This window comes from Eublepharis macularius, chromosome 1 (genome assembly GCF_028583425.1).
Source record: "Eublepharis macularius isolate TG4126 chromosome 1, MPM_Emac_v1.0, whole genome shotgun sequence".
Classification (NCBI taxonomy): domain Eukaryota; kingdom Metazoa; phylum Chordata; class Lepidosauria; order Squamata; family Eublepharidae; genus Eublepharis; species Eublepharis macularius.
The window spans coordinates 150,777,488-150,800,033 of NC_072790.1; the positions used below are offsets into that span (position 1 = coordinate 150,777,488).

Genomic DNA, 22,546 nt, shown 5'->3' on the forward strand with positions numbered 1-22,546 from the left:
CTTTCATCCTTTCAAGTACAGCAGTATTTGGGTTATATTTTGTCTTGTGCTTTCATAGTTTCCAGTTATCAACAAGTTCAAATATAAACCTAATTTTTGTACAGTATGAGTCAGGTGTCTGGATGTTCTGGGAAACTGCTTTGGGAAGAACAAATGTCTTTGAGAATTACAGGATCATAATTAGGGGTTTGTCAAATGAACTAAGTGACATGGGTCTCCTTTGCTCTCCTCTACATCTTCCATTCTGCTGTACAATAGTAACAACACTAAGCCCTGTAACTTTTTTATTCAGTTAAAAAGAAAGAAACTTCATTGTTCACAGTATGGTTTGTTCTCAGGTCTTTATTAAAAAAAATCAAGACTGTGTTATTTACAGAAAACAATGGTGGCTGAAAACTGGGGAGTGGGTTGAAGGCGGTTTGATTGTAAAGACTAAGAGGAGGAGCGGCTTGTCTGAGTTGTTCCCTGCCAACTGCTGACAGAGGCAGTCCTAATGAATCATTCTGGATTGTGATCATGTGCTGCAAGCCCTGAGTGAGCTGCCAAAGAGGAAGTGCAGCTTGTTTTCTTTTTCTTGATTCCTCTGCTAGAAGAAGATGAAAGGTGGTGGAGGAGGAGGTGACGGCGGCAGCAGCAGCAGCAGGAGGCGGAGGAGGCAGACTTAACCGGGAAAGTCTGCCAATTCCAGAAGAGCTCAAATGGAGGCCTCTGAGTGGGACCCTTTGAAAAATGACACTTCTCCACCAACCTTAAGTCCAGCCGTGCCTCCATATGTCAAGTTAGGGCTAACCATTGCCTATACTATCTTTTATTCACTCCTGTTTGTGTTCATCTATATCCAGCTGTGGTTGGTCCTTCACTACAGGCACAAGAGGTTTAGTTATCAAACTGTCTTTTTGTTTCTGTGCCTGCTCTGGGCCTCTCTTAGGACGGTGTTGTTTTCGTTTTACTTCAAAGACTTTGTCACCGCAAATTCACTCAGCCCCTTCGCCTTCTGGCTTCTATATTGTTTCCCAGTGTGCCTCCAGTTTTTCACACTGACACTGATGAACCTTTACTTCACTCAGGTAAGGAATAGCTGTTTCTGTGTTGGATGAAATTGTGACAGAATTATAGCTTCTGAACAGTTGGTAAGCTTAGTTTGTTGAGTAATAACTTTTTCTTTTCAGTGCCTCAGGAGTAACATTAACTGTTTCATCTGCAGTTTTTATAACTATGAAAGCTGTAATGCCATTAGATTCCCCTGACATTTCAGCATTATCATTTACTCAAGAGAAAAGACATTTAACAGTGTTTGCATGATAATTACGTATGAAAGTAGAAACTGAAAAAGATAAAGACTTTTAAGTTTGCATCTTTTCCAGAGACAAAGATAGTGGGAGGGGGGGGACAATAATAAAATCTCTAATTTATATTACACAGTCTTTATTCAATAGCTATAGGAAAATGTTTAGCAAATAAACATATTTTATGTATATTTTCTTTAGTAAATTACACTGCCAAAGTATTAGAGGAATCCTGGTTGCACTGGAAATGTGGAGGAGACATTATAAACCACAAATGAAACAATTACTCATGGCCCTCAAAGAAATACTGCTGAAAACCTTGTTGCTCAGCAAACTAAAGATATCAGCTGGTTTTACTAACAATGGAAAATAAAGTTTCACAATTCACTCATGCCTGTTCAGCAAAGAATCTCAGCAGCAAGTCTGTGGTCTCACTTATCAGGTTTCACAAGAAGAAAGCTCATTTAAACTGGATATATTGAACAGCTATTTATTTTGATAGAAGAGCTCCTTCTTTCATAATGAAATAAAATACTGTAAGTTGTAAGTTTAATTTCACTATACTAATCAAGTAAAATTGTAAAATTGTTCAGGAAAATCCTGTTTGAAATCTGATGTTGCATAAAGGTTAGGATCCTGGTTTATTCTCACCTCATCCACAGGTTTGTAGGTGGCCTTAGGTGAGCCTGGTTAGCCTCAGCTGTCTATCTAGCCTGTTTTGTTTGTTGTAAGGATTACTAAAACAATGTATCTGAAGCAATAAGCACTTAAAGTATCACTAAACTTAATTATTAACACCACTTAGCATTCTGTTCCTAAGACTTAGACATTTGTTTCAAAATGAAGTTCACTGAGCTTTTTACTTTATATAGAGAATATAATTAGGAAGAAAGGAAATGTTACCATTCATCAGCATTTTTAGGAAGATAAGAAGAGCAACTGGGAGACTCCTGGTCAAACACCATCTTCTTCTGAATGGCTTGAGCATGTCATAGCGACTTACAGTCTGGCTTTCTTGAAAGGAAGCCCCCTGGGTTTAAGTGGAGCTTACTTCAAGGTAAATGTAAAATGTTGGCCAAAGTTATCAAGATTAAAGTAGGAATAATAGTGACGTCTTCTGCTTGTGATTGTAAAGATGGATCACATAGAAACCATAAAAAACATTTTCACGTTAAAAGTTGCTCCATGGATAGTATTTCTCTTCTGTTAAGTGCAGGTGGTATATTGTGCTATTGTCACTGAAAAGGGACTTGTAGGAGCAATGCGTAAAAGCGGTACACTTGGCCTGCTTCAGAGGAAGGACTCAAGTAAAAAAAAATAGAGAAATGAGAAAAATAGGAACCAGCATCTGAAGGAATATAGCACATACTATAGAATAAGCCACACATGTTCCTTCTTTGGTAGTTGCTGCAAACCTATAATCAGGAAGTGGCAAGTTTGGCTTGTAAGTCAGCATACTGTCAAGGCTGCTGGGTTCAAAAGATACACCTATAATACTGTCTCAGCAGACAAGCAAGAACAAGTATGAAAAGGGGAGGAGAGGGAATTATTACAACCCCACAGACTTGTACGGAGATAACTTTCATCCAAATAAAAAGAAGAAAGGCAGACTAGAGCAACCTCTTGTCTTCATACACAAAAGCCAGCTTTTTCAGTGTGAAGAAAAGTTACTGATTGCTGGCATAAATGTGCACCTGCAGAAGTGGTGGAACAAATGACCATCATATTCATTCAGTCATTTCATATACATGGTTCGGCAGGAAGAACATGCCAGGAAAGCACCATCAATTAAGCCTAGGGGTGCCAGACCCCCGGTGGGGGTGGGGAATCCCTCCTCCTCACACCCCGCCCCCACTTACCTAGCCAGCGGGGGGGCACACCTTCCATGTGTGCTCCCCCATGGCGCGGCACGCTCCCATGCACAGCAGCCGCTGGGGTCGGGCCCATTTTGGACCAGATCGGGGCTGCTGCGGAGTGCAGGAGCACTCCAGTGCTCCATAGCGCCTCAAAACGGACCCATTTCAGCCGAAATTGGGCGTGTTTTCAGGCACTGCAGAGCACAGGAGCACTTCTACACACCACGGTGCCTCAAAACGGGCCCGACCTGTGGCAAAACAGTTATGTTTTCAGGCGCTGCGGAGCGCCTCCCAGGGGCCATGTGATGATGTCACTCCCGAAGTGACGTCATCACGCTTGTGAGGGCGCACACGCACCCCCCCTCTCCCCCAAGGTAAGTGCCAGGCCTCTATCCCCCGCCGGGAGGTTGAGGGGGCCTGGCAACCCTAATTATGCCAGTGGATTAACTTCCAAAAATTTGGTTTCGGGAAATAACAAGTGGCAGAAGAAAAGACTCTCTTGAATTTAGTAGATCAAGCACAGTTTAGAAATATGAAACAATATTTGAATAACTCCCTTGTATGTAGAACCAAAAAAGAGACAGAGGAGTGTCTGCACATGTATACGTAGGTACAACATACTGTGTTGCTTCTTTGTATACATTTCCCACAGCTAGTTGTACTGGATAATTTTGGCAGTAACAGATTAATTTCTCTTATGTACAGTTTCTAGTGAGATCGAGTTAATCTAATTTTATATGACTTTGTGACAGCAGCATTTTATAGTGGCTAGAGTAATGAATTAGGTTCTGAAAGACTTGGATTCAAATCTCCAGTTTGCCATGGAATTTTGCTGGGTGACCTTGGGTCAGTTAATACTCTTAGCCTAACCTCCCTCACAGGATTGTTGTGGAGGTTAAATAAAGGAGAGGAGAGTGATGTAAACCACTTTGGGTCTCCATTGGGGAGAGTGATGTCTGTTTGTATTTGTGCCAATTTCTTCATGAGGTTGATGGATTTCCTCTCCATTCGGCTGAATGCGGTGCTTTCCATGGTCATAGATCCAGAGGAGTTAGAGGACTAACACGGCTAACTCCTCTGGATCTATGATTGGGGAGAGTGGCAGGGTATAAATGAAGTAAATTAAAAAAATACGTTTATGATGAACACGGCAAAAGAGGCCCCAATGGACTGTATAATCACATGGCCAGGCAAGTGTGGGTGGATGGATGAGTAAGTTCAGGAATCACCAGGCTCAAGTGTCAGGAGAAGAGGGGATTTTGCTTTTTTGTCTTAGTCATCATTGTCTAAAACTGGAGGAGCAAAACCACTTATTGTTTTCAACATAAATCCTATAAATCAATTGCTTTTCTTAGGATTTTTCTACATGATGACAATTCTCTGTGTAGCTCTCATTCCCATTGCAAACACACAGGCATTTACAGAAACAATCGAGAATCTACATAGTTTCCCCTGTACTTTCCTTGCTTCAGGCCCTACACCTTCCTACACTCCAGCTGGGGGTTCAGAGAAGCTGACAGATTGCTGACGTTGTTAGAGTGTTAGACTAGGTTCTGGGAGATCCAGGTTTGAATTTCCACTCTTCCATGGAAACTTGCTTGGGATAGTCACACCCTCTCAGCCTCACAGGGTTGTTCTGAGATAAAACGGAGGAACAAATTATATTGTATTAAGTCATAATGCTATAGCAATCTCACAATTGCTGATTTTTTAAAAAGCTTGAAAAAGTGGTGGCATGGGAAAAAGTGGCAGCTGGGGTTGTGGTGGCTAAGGAGAGGAAAATAATGCTGATGTGGGTGAGATCATGACTGGCCCAGGGTTCCTCACTCTCTCTTCCTCGCGCCCCCCCCCCCTACTTGCTCCATTGTCATGAAACCCCTTCTTCCCCTCCAAATCTTCTCCTGAGACTTTGGGGTTTCTGGTACATTTGCCACCACTCCAGGACTCCATAATACTCTAGTCCCGCAAATCCTCTTTGTGCCTTGAAGCAGGAAGATGTGTGTATGCATGTGTGCATGGGTATAAGCCTATCTGAGCTGCTAAGCGGGTGGGCTGTCAAAACACCTTTTAAGAAAAAGGCTTTTATTTAACTAGTATATGTTCTACAGAAAAAGCCAACAAAAATTACAGAAGAATGACATCAGTGAGAAAGTAGGGTTGCCATCCTCCAGGTGAGACCTCAAGTTCTTCCAGAATTACAACTTATATCCAGAGATCACTTCCCCCATAAAAAATAGCAGCTGGAACTCTATGACATCACATCTGTGCTGCACTCTTCCCTTCCCTAAACTCTGCCTTCCCCAGGGTTTGTCCCCCAAACCTATAGGGATTTTCCAAGTTGGAGCTGGCAACCCAATAACAAAGTGAGATATAATGAAATATAAGAAATAAACCCCAAAAGAGAATAAATAACTAGCCTATACTGAAGTGTGTGTTTCCCTCTCTGAGCACACCCTGAGGAGTTTATGGCAGTATTTAAATAGCTGTGTATTTTCTTAAGGCAGACAGCCTCTCATTCACAACAGATGGGAACTTCAAAAATATGCACCTTCCCAACCACATGGTATCCAAAGGTGCTTTGACCATGATAATTTCAAACATGTTATACCAAACTGGATTTGTGAAAGATTACAGCAAGGAGGGGGGAAGCATGAAAACGGGCTGGAGAGGCTGACATCATGCAGAGGCTCCAGAAAAATTTGCTCCAGTTAGGATTCAAACCAGAGCAAAACCTCCACATGGAAACAGCCTTAGGACCAAACTACAAGTGACGAATGACACTTGAATGGCAAGTGTATTCCTCCCTGTTCACTTGCCCTCCACTTGCTCTCCACTCAATCCACTTGCCATTCAAGTGTCATTCGTCACTTGTAGCTTGACCCTCAGTCTCTTAGTTTTGTCCTGTTGAGAACGTGTGTGTTCTAAACATGTGAATTCACTTTTTCCCCTAAGGTATCCACAACTAGGCTGTATTTCAATGGGATGCAAGCTGGCAAGAAGAAATTGCTGATGCATATACCCAGCATCTTGTTTAAACCAGGTCTTTGGCCACTGGGCATGAGCTGCTAGCTCAATGATGGGTGCTGCGTTAGCATGCCAACATCACACATCTAGTAGCTGCAGGCCCGGTTTAAATGAAAAACCAGATGTATACAATGCCATACATTGCCAGCCCAGAGCTGTTTCCACACGTCACAGCATAATGAAGGCGTCTGACATCATCACACCATGAAAACGGGATTGTGGTGCAATTACATTAAAAATCACAGGAAGACGCCTTTCTTGCATGAGTTTAGCACTATGCTGGGACATGTGGAAATGGCCCAGATTTATATTTAAATCACAAGAAGGTGCTTCTTAAATCACAAGAAGAAGGTGCTACTAACCCTAACCTGTTCCTGGCACCCACCCACCACCAAAGAAACAAAGGGGCAGGTCTCATACAACTACAAATCCAAGGGGACCTGAGGTCCTAAGAGACTTGAGAAAATAATGAAAATTTTTATAATTTTTTAATTTTTAAAGTGCAAGTGCAATAAGTCTAAACATATACCCACCCACCGCCTGACCATCTGTCACCTGGTCGGTAGGGGGACCCACCCCTAGTCTGGCACCCCAACCCTAACCCACACCTAGCCAATCCCCTAGTCTGGCACCCCTAGCCTGGCACCCCAACCTGCCCCGGCACCCACCCCACCACCTCTTATCTGTCATCTGGTTGGTGTTTGGGAAAGGTGCAGGAATGGGGTGTTGAGGGCCAAAGTACACACCTGCATTGCTCTGGAGATGATGTCAATTTCAGCGCAACACAGAAGCAATGGGTTGTGACGGGCTGATTTAGTAAAAATTGGCCTCCAGTGCAACCAATCACTTCTGAGTTGCACTGGAAATTATGCCATTCATAGCACAATGTGGGAGTGCTGTGCAGTGTGTGTAAGTAGTTGGCCTGACCTCTGCCGTCTTTAATAGCCATTTCAGCATGGCTGCGTGTGATATTAAATGGCATCAGGCCTCTGGATTTAAAATGGCAGCTGGTATTGCACCCATAGGACTGCCAGCTAACAGTTGTTGAGTCCTGCCTGGGAGACCCAGGCATGAATGGAATGCCGCATAGGAACGTGGGGTGATCAGTGGTGATTGGATTTGTAGTCCCTTCAGCTCTGGGAGGAGTCCAGCGCAACAAAGGTCTCACAGAGTCATCCCTACTTAACACTTTCGGAAAGGTCTGGGAACTATAGACCACTGTCAAACGCTATACCAACTGGCTTACTCTGGAATAAATGGGCCAACAAAGGCACTTTATGTAGCATTTGTTGACTTGGCTGCCGCATTTGATTCAATCAATAGGTCCCGCTTATGGTCCAAGCTTGCCAAACTTAACATTGATAAGCGACTGCTGTTTCTGCTTCGTGAGCTGCACAAAGAGACTTTTGCTCAAATCAGGGTGGGAACCTCTGGATCATTAACCAACAGAATCCCTATTAGCAGAGGTGTGAAACAGTGTTGTGTGCTGGCCCCTCTACTATTTAACCTGTACATCAATGATATCAATGAGTCTCTGTCAGGTCCCCAATTTATGCCACCTTCTCTGGGACAACAGAAGATTTCAGTTCTCCTTTATGCAGATGAAATGGTCCTAACCTCCCTGACCAAGATCAGCTAGAGGAGACTCTTGGACCAGTTAGGCCATTATTGTAACGAAGAAGCTCTCAATGTCAACTACACAAAGACAAAAGTAATGGTTTTCAAGAGAAAGGCAAAAATCTCCCACTGGAGCATCCTTGGCAACCCAATCCAACAATGCAGCTCCTTTAAATATCTAGGGGTAACCTTTAAAGAGACTCTGAATTGGAAGGTACATCTTGCGTTGGTTAAATCCTCAGCATCAAGGATTGTAGGGTCAATCATACATTTTTTTCATACAAAGGGGGGGGGGTGTCGACTGATAGATCCAGCACTGAAATTATTTAAGAGCAAGGTAGTCCCTCACCTCCTATATGGAGCTGAAGTGTGGGGTTGGAAGGAAGACATTCTAACCAGCCTTGAGGTAATCCAAAACCAGTTCTTGAGACGGATTTTGGCTTTACCCAAAGGTGCTCCTGCCACCCTGATGAGGGCCGAAACAGGACTCCCCTTCCTTAGGGCGCAGGTACACCTTGCAGTTTTAAAATACTGGAAAAGGATCAAATTTTCCAGTTCTGACTCCTTAAGTTGCCAATCAGTAAATTACTTACTATCCAAAGACCCCACACAGCCTGGCTTTCTATCCACTATTTGCCAAAGGTATACCATCCCGGATAACCTCTTAGGGGTCTCAGCCAACAACCTCCCACTTAAGGAGGGGATCTGTAAGTCAGATGCAGTGATGGATCGGCTATCAATATCAAAATCTAAGGCAGCTCCTTGCTATAAACTAATCAAATTTGACCATTCAAGATCTCCCTACCTAGCCAGTATTTCTCATTACAACCTCAGAGTGTCTTTCACTGCTCTGACCTTCCAGATGATGCAGACAGCTCTTTTGGCAGGGCGTTATTCTCACACCCCTATGGAACATCACACCTGCATTTGTGGATTACCTACAGTGGAGAACCTTTCCCACTACCTACTTTATTGTCCATTATATAGTGTACCCAGAGCTAAATTTTTGGCTAGAATCCTATCAGTGATAAACACATACTCTGAAATCGAGAAGATTGTGTTTTTGTTATCTGACACTGATAATCATGTGCCCTATAGAGTCTCTCAGTTTGCACTCGCAGCCAAAAAGATAAGATCTAAGGTGGTACTGAATGAGGCTGCTTCATGATCCCTGGGATAGTTTGGCATACTGTATTGTTTTAATTAATTTTAGTAACCTATATAAACTGTGATCAGGGACTTAATTGTTTATTAGTCAATGTTTGGTGAATTGTGACGGCCTATGGCTATAGACGACAAACTCTTTGACTTGACTTGACTTGACTTGACTTGACTACTTAACACATTCCTTTCCATCCTTCCATGATGAGATCTCCTGTCTTTGATTAAGGAGCGAATCAACTAGCATTCATATGTATTTACAACTCATTCCTGGGAAGGTACATTCCCCAACTAAATTCATCAACTCAGCTCTGGTGGACTTCATTAGCAAACTGCCCCTTTGTGCAGTACCAGAACAAATTTTGCATTCTCTTTCACATGCCCCAGCAGCTACCAATCAAGGTAGCTTTTGTTACTCCCAGGAACTGACCGCCGGAGTCTTTGTTCCAACAGCTAGGTGGGTCTTCTGCCTCAGGGCACCTTTTACCCTATAAGAGTAGTGCCCTGGCCCCATTCAAATTGTGCAGCACAATTATTGGATCTGAAGTGCTGCTCCCTTGAGGTTGTTCCAAGCCTCTTACTCTCCTGGCTGAGAATGCTGGCATTTGAAGCTCTCCCTCCACGGACTTCTCTGCTCTCCGGATAGGTAAATATTGCCTTGCAATCCCTCAAATCTATTCCACCTTCACCACTGATTTCCCTAGGCCTCTTGTGTGTTTGCTTGCAATCTTGTGTGTATGCATTTGCCCCTTGAATAAAACAATTATCCTTTAATTAAGAACACCGGCTTTGTGTGTGTGTATCCTTGGAAAATTATTGGTGAGAAAGATTCCATGGTTACCGGCCTCTCACATAGCTGTCTTCCTTGCTTGCTAATCCCACCACTCTGTTTACTTGCAAGGAGATGATTCCAGGTAACAGTATGCACATGCAAAAGGTAAGATGACGGCACATCACCCAACTGTTCCCATCCCCCAGTTTGGATTCCAAGGGACCTGGCATTCTTACTTCAGGCACACTATTCCTTAAGTTGGAGGGCACAAGACAGCATGCACATATATGGGCAGTTATTGATTCTGCCCATTTGCAGTGCGGCATTTGCAGAAGACTCTGCTCAGATGAGCAAAGCTGCTGTGGAAGAGCATGGGGAGAGAGGCAGTCCCACAGATATGAAGAACCAAGGCCACGAAGCTCTTTGTATTTGATAACCAAAACCTTGAATTGAATCTAGTAACTGATGGGTCACCAATGGAGTGACTGCAGAATGGGAATAATATATGCCCGCTCTTCTTAGTTCCTGAACATTGGTCTGTGGCTCTCTGCACTAACTGCACTAACGGGGAGCCCTGTACAGAGTGCTTTACTGTAGTCTAGTTTCTATGCTACTGTGGTGTGGATCTAACTGGCCATGTCCGTCAAGGTCTCCCCTTTCCTCTGGGAACAGAGCAAGGGTCACTGAGGGGAAGATAATTGAATTTCCTGCATTATGCTGGGGGTTGGATTAGATGATCCTTGGGTATTCCATCTCTGTGTTTCTACATTTCCCTACCAGCATCACTTCCATCTTAACCAAAGGAAGTAGACTCCACCCCCAAATGTTTGGATGAAGACTGAAGATGCTGCCAGAGAACCAAAAGTTGAGAACAGTTCAAAACCAGTTGTGGGAGGATGAGGAGTGGCAGGGGAAAGTAGCCTGCTCAAGCCCCCCAGGGCCCTATAGAATCCTGAAGGAGGAGAATATTGGGACTGATGGGGTGCAAACTCATATTGTTTCTCAACCCCTCAACTTGTTCAGAATTTATTTTCCTTCAAATAGTTTTGTTTTCCAAATATACAAGCCTACTTTTATATTTTATATTTATATTTTTTTATATTTATGAGACACAAATAGTGCAATCCTAAACATCCTTCTAAGGCCATTGAAATGTAAATGGGTTTAGAACTTGTGCTGAAAGTCTGCTTCTTTCAAAACTTTATTAAAAAAGGAATGTCATTATGTTATTTATTGCTTTTAACTGCTTGAGTGAGATGTGTTTTTGTCTTGTTTCTATCATCTGGAGGATTTTTTACCTCCGCTTTTTCTCACGGAGGCTGCTGTATTCTTTGATTGTATTAGCTTTGTGGTATTTTGCCCACCAGACTCTCATGACTTTTTGTATTTGTTGCTTTGATCCCTTTTAAAAGATCAGTATTATTGAAATGTGTATTGATTATTTTCCTTGACAGGTTGACATATTGTCTGTTTCATCAGGCTCATGTTTCTTATAAAGGCTATAGTGTACAGGTCTGAGTGCTTATTTCCTACTGAGGTCAATGAGACTCAAACGGCTTTAATTATCTTCTGGATAACAGCCATATGCAGAATTTCCTGCTAAGTAAACACCAGGATTTAGGCATATAAATTGGGATTTTTAGGGTTTTTTTAAAAAAACAAATAGAAGCTTTTTGTGCCATGGAACGTAATAAGCAGCTTTTAAAACTCCAGAGAGCTTTCACAATACTCACAGAAGCAACGACACAATTCTATCTATTGTGGCCTTTTATTTTTATTTTTTTTGTGCTGTTTGTGCTGTTTTTTTGTGCATTGTTTATTATTATTAAATTAAAGTTGCAAACTGGCCAGGGGAAAATGTCTAGTCTCTTTAATAGAGGTTCAATATTCAGAAACAGGCAGTTGAAGTTCATGGCACGGAGCTAAATAATTGCTCTAAAATATTAAAGGGTCAGCTAGGAGGAGCAGTGTAAAAGTTAGCAACCCTAACAAATATTTTGATAAAATTCTTTCAGCATCAAACACATACAGGTGTTGCCAGTTAACTTTATATTGCTTTAAGTATTTATGTCAATACTGTTTTTAGTGTTAATAAATCTCACTTTTTATTAAATGTATATGATGTGTGGTGGTAGAAAGTGCTGTCAAGTCATAGGGGATTTATGGCAATCCCTGCTGGAGTTTGCAAGGCAAGAGTGAGATTAACAGAGACGGTTTGCCATTGCCTGCCTCTGCAACCCTAGTCTTCTTTAGAGGTCTCCCATTCAATTATTAAACAAGATTGACCCTGCTTAGCTTCCAAGATTTGATGAGATCAGACTTACCTGGGCTATCCATGTCAGACCATACAATGTGATCATGCTGTTAAATTACTCGTATTCATATCTAAGCCTTTCCATCCATGTTCACAAGCCAGAAAGTTTTCTCTCAACTTTTAATGACAGGCTGCCCAGTCTCAAGATATTCCTCATGTAGCTGGCTGGCTTTTCTCCAGATCACCTGTCACTTTGCACACTCCCTATTGATATAACTCAAACTGTTACTGGAGGCTGATATGAAACATCACAGGATGAAATTTGTCCTGCTTTTCACTCTCTTGTCCTAAACTTCATGCTTTAGTTGTTATGAAGCTGTCTTTGCAAAAGGGGGAAGAAGCAGGTTTTGTCTTACAATATGGAGATAAAATGTGTCTTGGGATGTACGTACCGGCAGCAGTTCCTGTGCCACTTCATGTCAGCTGTGGATAGCTGAGCCAACTCACACCGAGCAGAGGAGACAAGCAGCCATGCCAATTAACATGTCTAACGGACACAACCTTACTTAAGAACATGTTTCCTAGTCTGGGGTTTTTGAAAAGGTTGTTTGGGGCTATTAACACATTTTGTGGTTTGTACATGACAACATGTTGGAAATATTAAGCTTCCTAGTGTGATAATACTTCCTTCCACAACTAATGGGACTAGAAACTTGCTTTCTTATTGTCCCAGAGACTTTCATAATTTTAGCAGATGTCCCAGTCACTCAGACAAAATGTTCAGTTGCTCACAGTTTTTAAGTGGCTGTAAGCTCCATTGCCCACTGTGTGACTTTTGCACAAACATGCCTAGGATTGTGCTGAAATTTTATTTCACCTAAATATTTCAACTAAAAGGGTAATGTGTGAACAAGATGTTTGAAGTATTGTCGAAGGCTTTCATGGCCTGAGAATGATGGTTGTTGTGGATTTTCCGGGCTGTTTATCCATGGTCTTGGCATTGTAGTTCCTGACGTTTCGCCAGCAGCTGTGACTGGCATCTTCAGAGGTGTAGCACCAAAAGACAGAGATCTCTCAGTGTCACAGTGTGGAAAAGAAGTTGGCAGGTAATTTATACCTACTCAGGAAGGTAGGGTTGGGCTGAGTCATCCTGTAAGAGTTTCCCAGGGTGTGGAATGCTAATGGAGGGAGGCTTCACTATATCCTGAGGAGGTTCTTTTGCATATGGATTGGTGCTTGATATGCTAATCTTCTCTGCAGGGCTATTGTCAGGTATAGAGTATTTTGTTAACCTGGTGTTTTTCAGGACTGGAAACGATGCTCTATTCATTCTTAAGGTCTCTTCTTTCCTGTTGAAATTGTGCTTATGCTTATGAATTTCAATGGCTTCCCTGTGCAATCTGATGAAGTAGTTGGAAGTGTTGTCCAGTATTTTAGTGTCCTGGAGTAGGATACTGTGTCCCGTTTGAGTTAGGCTATGTTCAGCCACTGCTGATTTTTCCGGATGGCCAAGTCTGCAGTGTCTTTCATGTTCTTTTATTCTTGTCTGGATGCTACGCTGTGTGGTCCCGATGTAAACTTGTCCACAGCTGCAGAGTATGTGGTATACTCCTGCAGAGGTGAGGGGGTCTCTACTGTCTTTTGCTGATCATAGCATCTGTTGTATTTTTTCTGGTGGGTTTGAATACCGCTTGAAGGTTGTGCTTTATCATAAGCTTTCCCATCTGATCAGTGATTCCTTTGATATATGGCAAAAACACTTTTCCTGTGGGAGACTGTTTTTCCTTGGTTGTTTGATTCATCCTTGGTTTAATTGCTCTTCTGATTTCATTTCTGGAGTAGCCATTTGCTTGAAGTGCGTGGTTTAGATGATTAGTTTTCTCGTTGAGAAAGTGTGGTTCACATATCCGTCTTGCACGGTCTACTAATGTTTTTTTTTTAATTGTATTTTATTCAACGTTTTCAATATTTTTTTTTAAAACAACAAGAACCAGTTAACAACATAGTATATTACGTCTACTAATGTTTTTATTATGCCTCTTTTCTGTCGAGGGAGGTGATTGGAGTTTTTGTGTAAGTACCAATCTGGGTGAGTTGGTTTCCTGTAGACCTTGTGACCTAACTGAAAGTTTGCTTTGCGGATGACCAAGGTATCCAGGAATGGAAGTTTCCCCCTGATTTCTTTCTCCATGGTGAATTGTATGTTCAGGTGGATATTGTTGAGGTGGTTTAAAAACTCCATCAATTCTTCCTCACCGTGGCTCCAAACGATAAAGATATCATCTACGAACTGGAACCAGATTGTAGGTTTGTGGGGTGCTGATTCTAGAGCTGTTTTTTCAAATTGTTCCATGTAGAAGTTTGCTAGAACTGGGCTGAGAGGGCTTCCCATGTTTGAAGTTTCATGCAAATAACTCATTGGAGAGCCAAGACCAGCTGCAGCTCCCTGATGGCATACCCATGTTTGCAGCTAGATAAAGTGAGGGATGATCCCAGAAAATGGGTTATTTGTGCCAATAGTTCAGGGAGACCTTTCCCAAAAGCAGTGCAATGGTTTGAGGGTAAATGTGGTTTTTCTTTAATTATGTGGCCCTACAATTTGTCTGAAACACAAGATGTTTGACTGCAATGTGAGACCATAGTAGCATATTCTTAAATGTTTATTGCATATATAATACACTCTCATTTCATTACAGGTGATTTTTAAAGCTAAGTCAAAATACTCACCAGAACTACTTAAATATAGGTAAGAAAAACATTTCTTGCAGTGACTAAAAGGCAAAAGCAGCTATTGATTGTTAGCCCCTTTTTGATATATCTGCAGAAACAATTATTTACACTTCAAAGAAGTATTTCAAAGTTTTCAAAGTTTTAACACTTTCTAATTGTGCAGGTCACACTCTTAATCTTGTATTGGGGAGGTGGTGTCAAGTCTTGCCAGGTACTTCCCAAAACACTTCACTGCATCACGGGAGTGAATGAGTTAAAGTTGGTTTTATTGAAGAAGAATACCAGTATCAAGATGCTATGACAGGAGCATTGGCTGAAGTGGCTCAAGGTAGCAAAGCAAGGTTAATTAAAGATCAAGTCCCCGCCCCCCAGTGGGAAAGAAAGTCCATTAGGATTTTGGCATACAGAGCCTGGGAAGAGGGGAGGAGGGAAAGGATGAGCTGTGCTCAGTCTCTTAGGAGCCTGGTGCTGTCTCCGCTGGAACTTAAAGGCTGCATTCTCAAGCCTGCCAGGAAATCGTAACCAAAACACCTGCAAGATAAGCAACTAGCAACCATTCAGCAAAACAGGTTTCCCTCTGCATGTTCTCAGAGGTACAGTAAACCCTGCAGCAAGAAGTCTATAACACATGACAGATATGCTGGAGACAAGATTAATGTGATCATGCTGCAGCTATGATATTGCCTGGAGTGTGTTGTAGGGGCCATGTTTTTTCTGTTTTGACCTATCTACACTGGCTCCCAGTTTGTTTCCATGCACAATTTAAGGTGCTGGTGTTGATCTTTAAAGCTATATATGGCTTGGGATTAGTATAACCTGAAGGTCTGCCTACTATTTTATAAATTCGCCCAAGCACTATGGCCATCTTCAGAGGCCCTGCTTCTGGTGCTTTTGCTTTCTGAAATTAGGCAAATAGCAACCCAGAAGAGGGCCTTCTCAATTGTAGCACCAAAATTCTGGCATTATCTGCCCAGAGAGTCTCATCTCCTCCCTTCTGTTGCTATTTTACACCAGTGAGTAAAGACTTTTTGTTTTGTCTGGTGTTACCTCAGTGATCCTTCCTTCCTGCCCTATGTTTAAACTGTTCTTTTTCTGTTTTTGTATGGGCATGTAAGTTTTGTTTTAATTATTTTAATGATGTGTTTTTGTTTTGTTTTAATGGTTTTTAAGATGTGGTTTTTTTAATGTATGCTTTTAATCTGTTAGCAGCCTTGGTAGTTCCGATAAGGGCAGAAAGGCAGGCTATAAATTTTGTAAATAAATAAATAGTGATTTTTGAGCAATGTTTAAAATAAGCATAGTGACCTATTTAATGCATATATTAAGAATTAGTAACCTGACATTACAGGTCCTAAAATGCTGGGCACATAATTGAGCATGGGCTGGAGAAAGCAAACAGAGAAAACTTTTTCTCTATTTCCATAATACTAGAACTCAGGAGCACCCAATGAAGTTGATGGACAATAGATTCCAGACAGAAAAAGGGAGTATTTCTTTACTTAACAATTAATTAGATTGTGGAATTCAATGCCACTGGATGTAGCAATGGTCAAAAGCTTGGATGGGGGGATTACATGGATTCATGGAAGAGTGATCCATTAATGACTATGATTAGAGATGGGCATGAACCGAAATACGGACTAAAGTTTGTCACGAACTGGTCCAGTTTGTGGTTCGTGAACCAGCGGTTCATGGGAGCTCATTTTTGACAAACTGTGATGAACAGCTATGATTTTTAGCACATTTCGTTTGGTTCATATTTCAGTTTGTCACTGCAGACAGCCTGGCGCTGATCAATCAGTTTCCTAGGCAAAAGGGGCAGGATGGGCTCTCTGCAGACCTTTTGCTGACCTGGAAGTGACATTTTCATGAACCAAACAAACCAGTTCGTGAACTGGGGCAAGTTCATAACAGTTTGTGGTTTGTGGTTCATGAAACGCAATAAACCACAAACTACCACAAACCGCCATTTTCCAGGTTCGTGTCCATCTCTAATTATGATTACTAGCCATGGTTCCTAATGGAAATCTCCATGTTCAGAGGCACTGAATATCCGTGCTAGGAAGCAACATCTGGGGGAAACGGCCTCTATGTCCTGTTTGTTGGGCCTCCAGAAACTAGTTGGGCATCTGTGCGAAACAGAATGCTGGACTAGATAGCCTACCAACGTCATCCAGCAGGACTCATTTTCTTACATTCTATGTTCATCATACATGGATAATACATACTATTTAACACACTTCTTTCCAAGTGCTGCAGTGCATGTTGGGATCACTTTTACCATTATATGCTTTAACAATTATATTTTAAAGATATATCTCCTTGTGGTAATTTGCATCTGGGATGAACAAATTATTTTTTTCTATAATTTTAAATATTTGAGCCCTGTGGTGCAGAGTGGTAAGCTGCAGTACTGCAGCCCAAGCTCTGCTCACGACCTGAGTTTGATCCTAGCGGAAGCTGGGTTCTAGTAGCCGGCTCAAAGTTGACTCAGCCGTCCATCCTTTCAAGGTTGGTAAAATGAGTACCCAGTTTCCTGGGGGTAAAGTGTAGATGACTGGGGAAGGCAATGGCAAACCACCCCATAAAAAGTCTGCCAAGAAAAACGTCATAATACAATGTCCCCCCATGGGCCAGTAATGACTTGGTGCTCGCACAGGGGACTACCTTTACCTTTTTACCTAAATATTTGATGCTTAATACAAATTCAACAAAATGTTTCTTCCATAAAATATTTTGTGAAGAAACTAGTGATGATTGTTGAGAGCCAAAAAATGGTGAGATTTCGTTGAGATGGATCTGGACTTGGCAGCAGTTGCTGATGCAGAAGCCCTGCCTTGTAATGATGCGATACTGCAAATAAAGAACTACAGTGATTCACATTATAATTCATTTTTTGAAGTTAGTGTCTGGCTGATCATAAGGAGAACAGCACTGTGTTTTTAACAATGTAAAGCCTTTTTCCCTTTTATATTTGAAAATGTGAAACTGTTACCTATAAGCTGTTTATGTGGGAAACCTAATAGTCTCAATCCCACTCAAATAGCACAGAGTTAGGGCCAAAGTACATGTTTTTTTTAGTTGTGTCTGGGTGGGTCTCCCCAGTGGAAATGATATAGCAGGGGATGTCATTTTGAAGACCAGAAGGAGCCCTTTTCTCCTTGGAACTGTAGCTTAGAGGGAGGAGGGGATTCTTCCTCCCCATGCCGTTTTGAGAAGATGCACCCCCTTCCTCCACCCCTCCCCCCCGGTCAGGAAGTTATTTACATAACTATGGAGCAGCTTTTTGCAAGTTCTTTGCAAGCTTCCCTCCTCTGATTGATGTGATACCAGGCAGTCCATCATGTTGGTAAGATCCTCCATGTTGCTGTTACAATATTATATCAGTAGATAAAATATTAACTTTTGTTGGGACCTGTGAATGTCATGCTTTGTCAGTTTCTCCCCAATCAGAGTAAGACATTCTGTGGACTCAGGGAGAAGCTACAAGTGATGAATAACACTTGAACGGCAAGTGTATTTCTCCCTGTTCACTTGCACTCCACTCAATCCACTTGCCATTCAAGTTCATTTGTCACTTGTAGCTTGGCCCTCAGTTGTAGCCTTTAGGAATAAAGATGTAAGGATTCCTCAACGGGAAACCGATGCTACGTTTCATTGATGTAGTAAATTGACTACTTTTGTCCCATATTTTCCTAGAGAACAATAAGCATCTTATTAACACGTGCTGAAATATATTAATTTTAAAATTCATTCCCCCCCCCCCTTCAGGTTGCCTCTCTACTTGCTGTCTTTCTTCGTCAGCTTACTTTTTCTGCTGGTGAATTTAACGTGTGCGGTGCTTGTGAGAATGGAGAATTCGGAAAGGAAAAGTATTGTATTGGTCAGGGTCACTATAAATGACACATTGTTTGTGCTGTGTGCCATTTCGCTTTCCATCTGTCTCTACAAAATTTCCAAGATGTCCTTAGCGAACGTATACTTGGAATCCAAGGTAAAGTATATTTTAGACAATTAAAACATTGTACAGAAGTATATCCCCGTGGAGAGAAATGAGTGATACGAGTTTAAAAGCTGGCTTTCAGCCTCCTTGAGCTGAGATTAAGTAAGTAGCTTCAGCTCTGGGTTTAGGCCAAAGCATTAGTCTATTAAGTCCTTGTAAATTTATGTTTTAGGTGTCTTTAAGAAGAGAGACTAAGAATGTATTTTCACCTTTAGTGGAGGGTTGGTCTTATTTGCATAAAGATAAATGATAAAACATTGAAAGCAAGTAACATCTTTCCGTCTCTAAAATAACGGTCTACTGTGTGGACACTGAGGATACCAAAATGGGTGGGGAAAGACTATACATGAACAGGACATCTAGCAATGAGACATTGCCTGCCCCTGCAGAAAAATTACATGGATTGGAACCACCATACAAAATTGCTTCAGGTGAAAGTTGTGAATGCACATGCCCTTCAAGTAGGGTTGCCGACCTCCAAGTGGGGCCTGGCTACCATGAGGTAGCCCTTTTGGCAGTAGAATGCAGGGCACAAGCATCAGCCCTGTGTCTATCAGTTGTCTTGACTGAAGGAAGGCAAATATGGTTTTACTTTCCCTCAGCCAACAGGGGCTGACTCTCTTTCCTGGGAAGAGAGGCAGTGTTGCTGTTTATCATCAAAGTGATCTGGGAGGAGAGAGAGGGGAGGAATTAGGGGAAAGCATGCCCTTTGGCTGTTTGACTCTCCCTCCCACTGTCATAGATGCAGAGGAGTTAGCCGTGTTAGTCTGTGGTAGCAAAATCAAAAAGAGTCCAGTAGCACCTTTAAGACTAACCAATTTTATTGTAGCATAAGCTACAATATTCCCTCACCGTCCATTAATTTTGTCAAGGAAGCTGCTTTCTTCACTGCTGAAATGATGGGGGGGGGGGATCAGACAAAGTGCTTCTTTATTATTATCTGACCAAAATTTCTCCCTGTTATTTGGTGGAGGGTGGCAGCCAAATCAAGCACTGGGATTTGACTCAGAGGAAGTTCTTTCTGGATTCCTTCCAGTTATCCTCAGTTCATTGCAGCAAGATGAAAAGACAGTGAAAAAAATATTCCTTCTTCCTGCACTAAAAGAGTGCTTTGCTGCTCTCACAGTTCTTTTCAGCTCCAGCTTGTCCATTTTTAAGTCAGAAAGCCTCTCACCTGCCCCAGCGTTTAATTTGAATTATCTAATGGATATTCATTACATGATTTTCTGTGAAGTCTCACTCCTGTCTTTGAAAGCTTTAGGAAAATGATGCAGATGCTTTTGTTCTGCTGGGAAAATAGAGAAGGTTGGCAATTGTTTTGTGATGATGTTTTGTTTTCATACTGCTTTGCTTTATTACACTAAGTTTTAAAATTATTTTATACAATCATTTCATGTGTTTTGCATTTATGTATTAAATTTTTGTATTGTATTATGTATTTTGAAAATTGAAATAGCTAAATTCATTAACATAAAACTGCGTTATGCTAGGACTCTGTATTTCTGACTGGCAAAGTATATTGTATGTAGAAGCTGGCAGCTGAATGAATAGAATGAGGTAACTGCGCAGACAAGAAATAATATCAAGAGCAGAAATTGTCTCCTGTGAGACTTATGGGCTTTTCTGCACACTCAACATATTTCTGCTTTTTTAATTATTTGTTCCCCAAGCATCAGAATCAGTTTGGCCATGGTTTTTCTGCATGTCTGCCCTCCTTTTGAATTTCTGCAGTTGTGGAGTCTATTTTGTTCTGCATGTGCCTTAAATAATCAGGATTTTTAAGTGAGGGTGCTGTAGTCATTGGTGACATCATCAGTATCATCGCAGCACCCTCTTTTATTTTTTGTGCATGCTTATATCGATAGACCAATGTAAGTGCTGGATTTTTTTTAAAAGATTGAAATTTACACATGGGGAAGTCTTTACACAGGGAAGTCTAAAAGAGGAGCAGTTCCATCATCTATACCTGCCCCAATATAAACAAGGGAGCCCTGCCTGGGTGATCCAGAGCTGGGAAGCTGAGGCCAACACCAGCAGAGCAAACTGACTTCTGTTGGGATGGACCCCCAAGAAGCAGCAGTGATGTGCTTTTCAAACGCCCTGCTTTTTCTGGCACCAGAAGTGCCCCCCCTTCCCCTGGGCCATCAGGGTTTTTGCAAGATATCAGGAAAAGGTATATCTTTGCAATGGAATTGGCTACAGGGTTGTTGTTTTTGTAAATGAAAGGTGGGAATTTAGAGAACCTGCTGCACCTTTTATTACATTAGATCCATCTATTGATATGAAATTGATGATTATAAAAATCTAGCCCCTTGCTTTTCAGGGATAAAAGGAAAAAGGCATATCTCCACAATGGGAGGGGCTAGAGACTTACTTTTTAAAAAAGAAATGAAACTTGGGAATTCAGAGAACCTACTGCACCTATTATTACAGCAGTATATTGATACAGTGATATGAAATTGATGATTTAAAAAAACAAGGGGGAAAGGAAGGACAAGGGAGGAGTGATAAATGTCCAGTCATCGAAAAGTGGGTTGGAGATGGGTGGGAATGGGCAGGACAAACAAAACTGAATGAAACATTATGCACAAGGGAAAAAATAAACTCAAAAACAGTTTCCAGGAAAAAAGGGGTAAAAGCAGTCTCAAAAAACAGCTGGGAAAAAAAACGCAGGGGGAAAACAAAAACAAAAAAAGTGAAAATTAAAGGCAAATACACGTGAAAATCAGGGGATAAATTGAAGCAGTACGGAACCAGAGCCAATGCAAAAAAAAAAAAACCCACCCTGTGCAGAAAACCCCAGCAGTGTAGACTTAACTATTATGATATGTGGCTAGGGGTCCCATTTTCCTGGTGGGGCCGTGGAATCCCCTGCTTCCACCCTCTGCTCCCCATCACCATTTACCTGGCCACTGGGGGTGGGGGTGGGGACATGAGAGAATGGGCCTCCTGGACATGCTCCCAGGATGGCATGATGATATCACTTCCCACCCCGAGAGCACTCCTGTGTTTTGTGTGTGTGCTTGCATGATGATGTCACTTCTGGGAAGAGCACAATGGGAGTGGCAAAAAGGTAAGTGCTGGGTCACCCCTCCTGCCGGGAGGGTAAGGGGGCCTGGCAACCCTGTTTGTGGCTGTGGTCATTTAAGAAGGTTATTTGTCTATGTAACCTCTGATTCTGCAATCTCGATCTCTCTGAGATTTGCATATAGGGAATCCACTGGCAAGCATGCCCTTCTGCTGCTAGTCCTCTCTTGATTTAATTTTAACTTGGCCTTGAGAAAATTCCAATAAATCCTGATAAGTTAACCATTTAGGTGGACTCACCATTTCCCTTCTAAAATGAGCTTCTTGCGATGACAACCAGAGAGGTATTTTCGAACACAACCTAGTTTTGTATTTACTCTCAAAATGGCACGCCTTACATAATAATTATTAAACTCTGCATTGGCCTTCACTTTGTCATACCATAGATAGCCATGCCACCCAAATTTTAAGTCGTGCCCTTCAAGGTCCAATAGTCTTCTATTTTTTAACATTATCCATTCCTTCATCCAAACCAAACAGTTGGCTGCAAAATATACTCTCAAATCTGGTAGACCCAAACCTCCTTTTTTCTTTGTATCCTGTAGAACCTTAAGTTGAACCCTTAGTTTTTTGCCTTGCCATATAAATATCGATATATCCTTCTGCCATTGCTTAAATGGTGCCTCAATTGTCAATACTGGAATTGTTTGAAATATGAATAACATTCTAGGTAAAACATTAATTTTTATTGTAGCTATTCTTCCCAACAACAATAATTGAATCTTATCCCATCTTAACATATCCCTTTTAATTTCA

General features: G+C 41.7%; 1 protein-coding gene across 1 annotated transcript in view; it reads left to right on the top strand.

The window, feature by feature from the left end:
- The first annotated feature begins 573 nt into the window (after window positions 1-573).
- Window positions 574-22,546, top strand: part of GPR137B (G protein-coupled receptor 137B) — a 48,103-nt gene continuing 26,130 nt past the window's right edge. Inside the window, exons 1-3 of the mRNA XM_054976445.1 lie at window positions 574-1,067; window positions 14,667-14,716; window positions 18,472-18,694. Coding sequence (XP_054832420.1) covers window positions 699-1,067; window positions 14,667-14,716; window positions 18,472-18,694 — 642 coding nt within the window. The 5' untranslated portion in view covers window positions 574-698. The remainder of the gene's footprint in view (window positions 1,068-14,666; window positions 14,717-18,471; window positions 18,695-22,546) is intronic.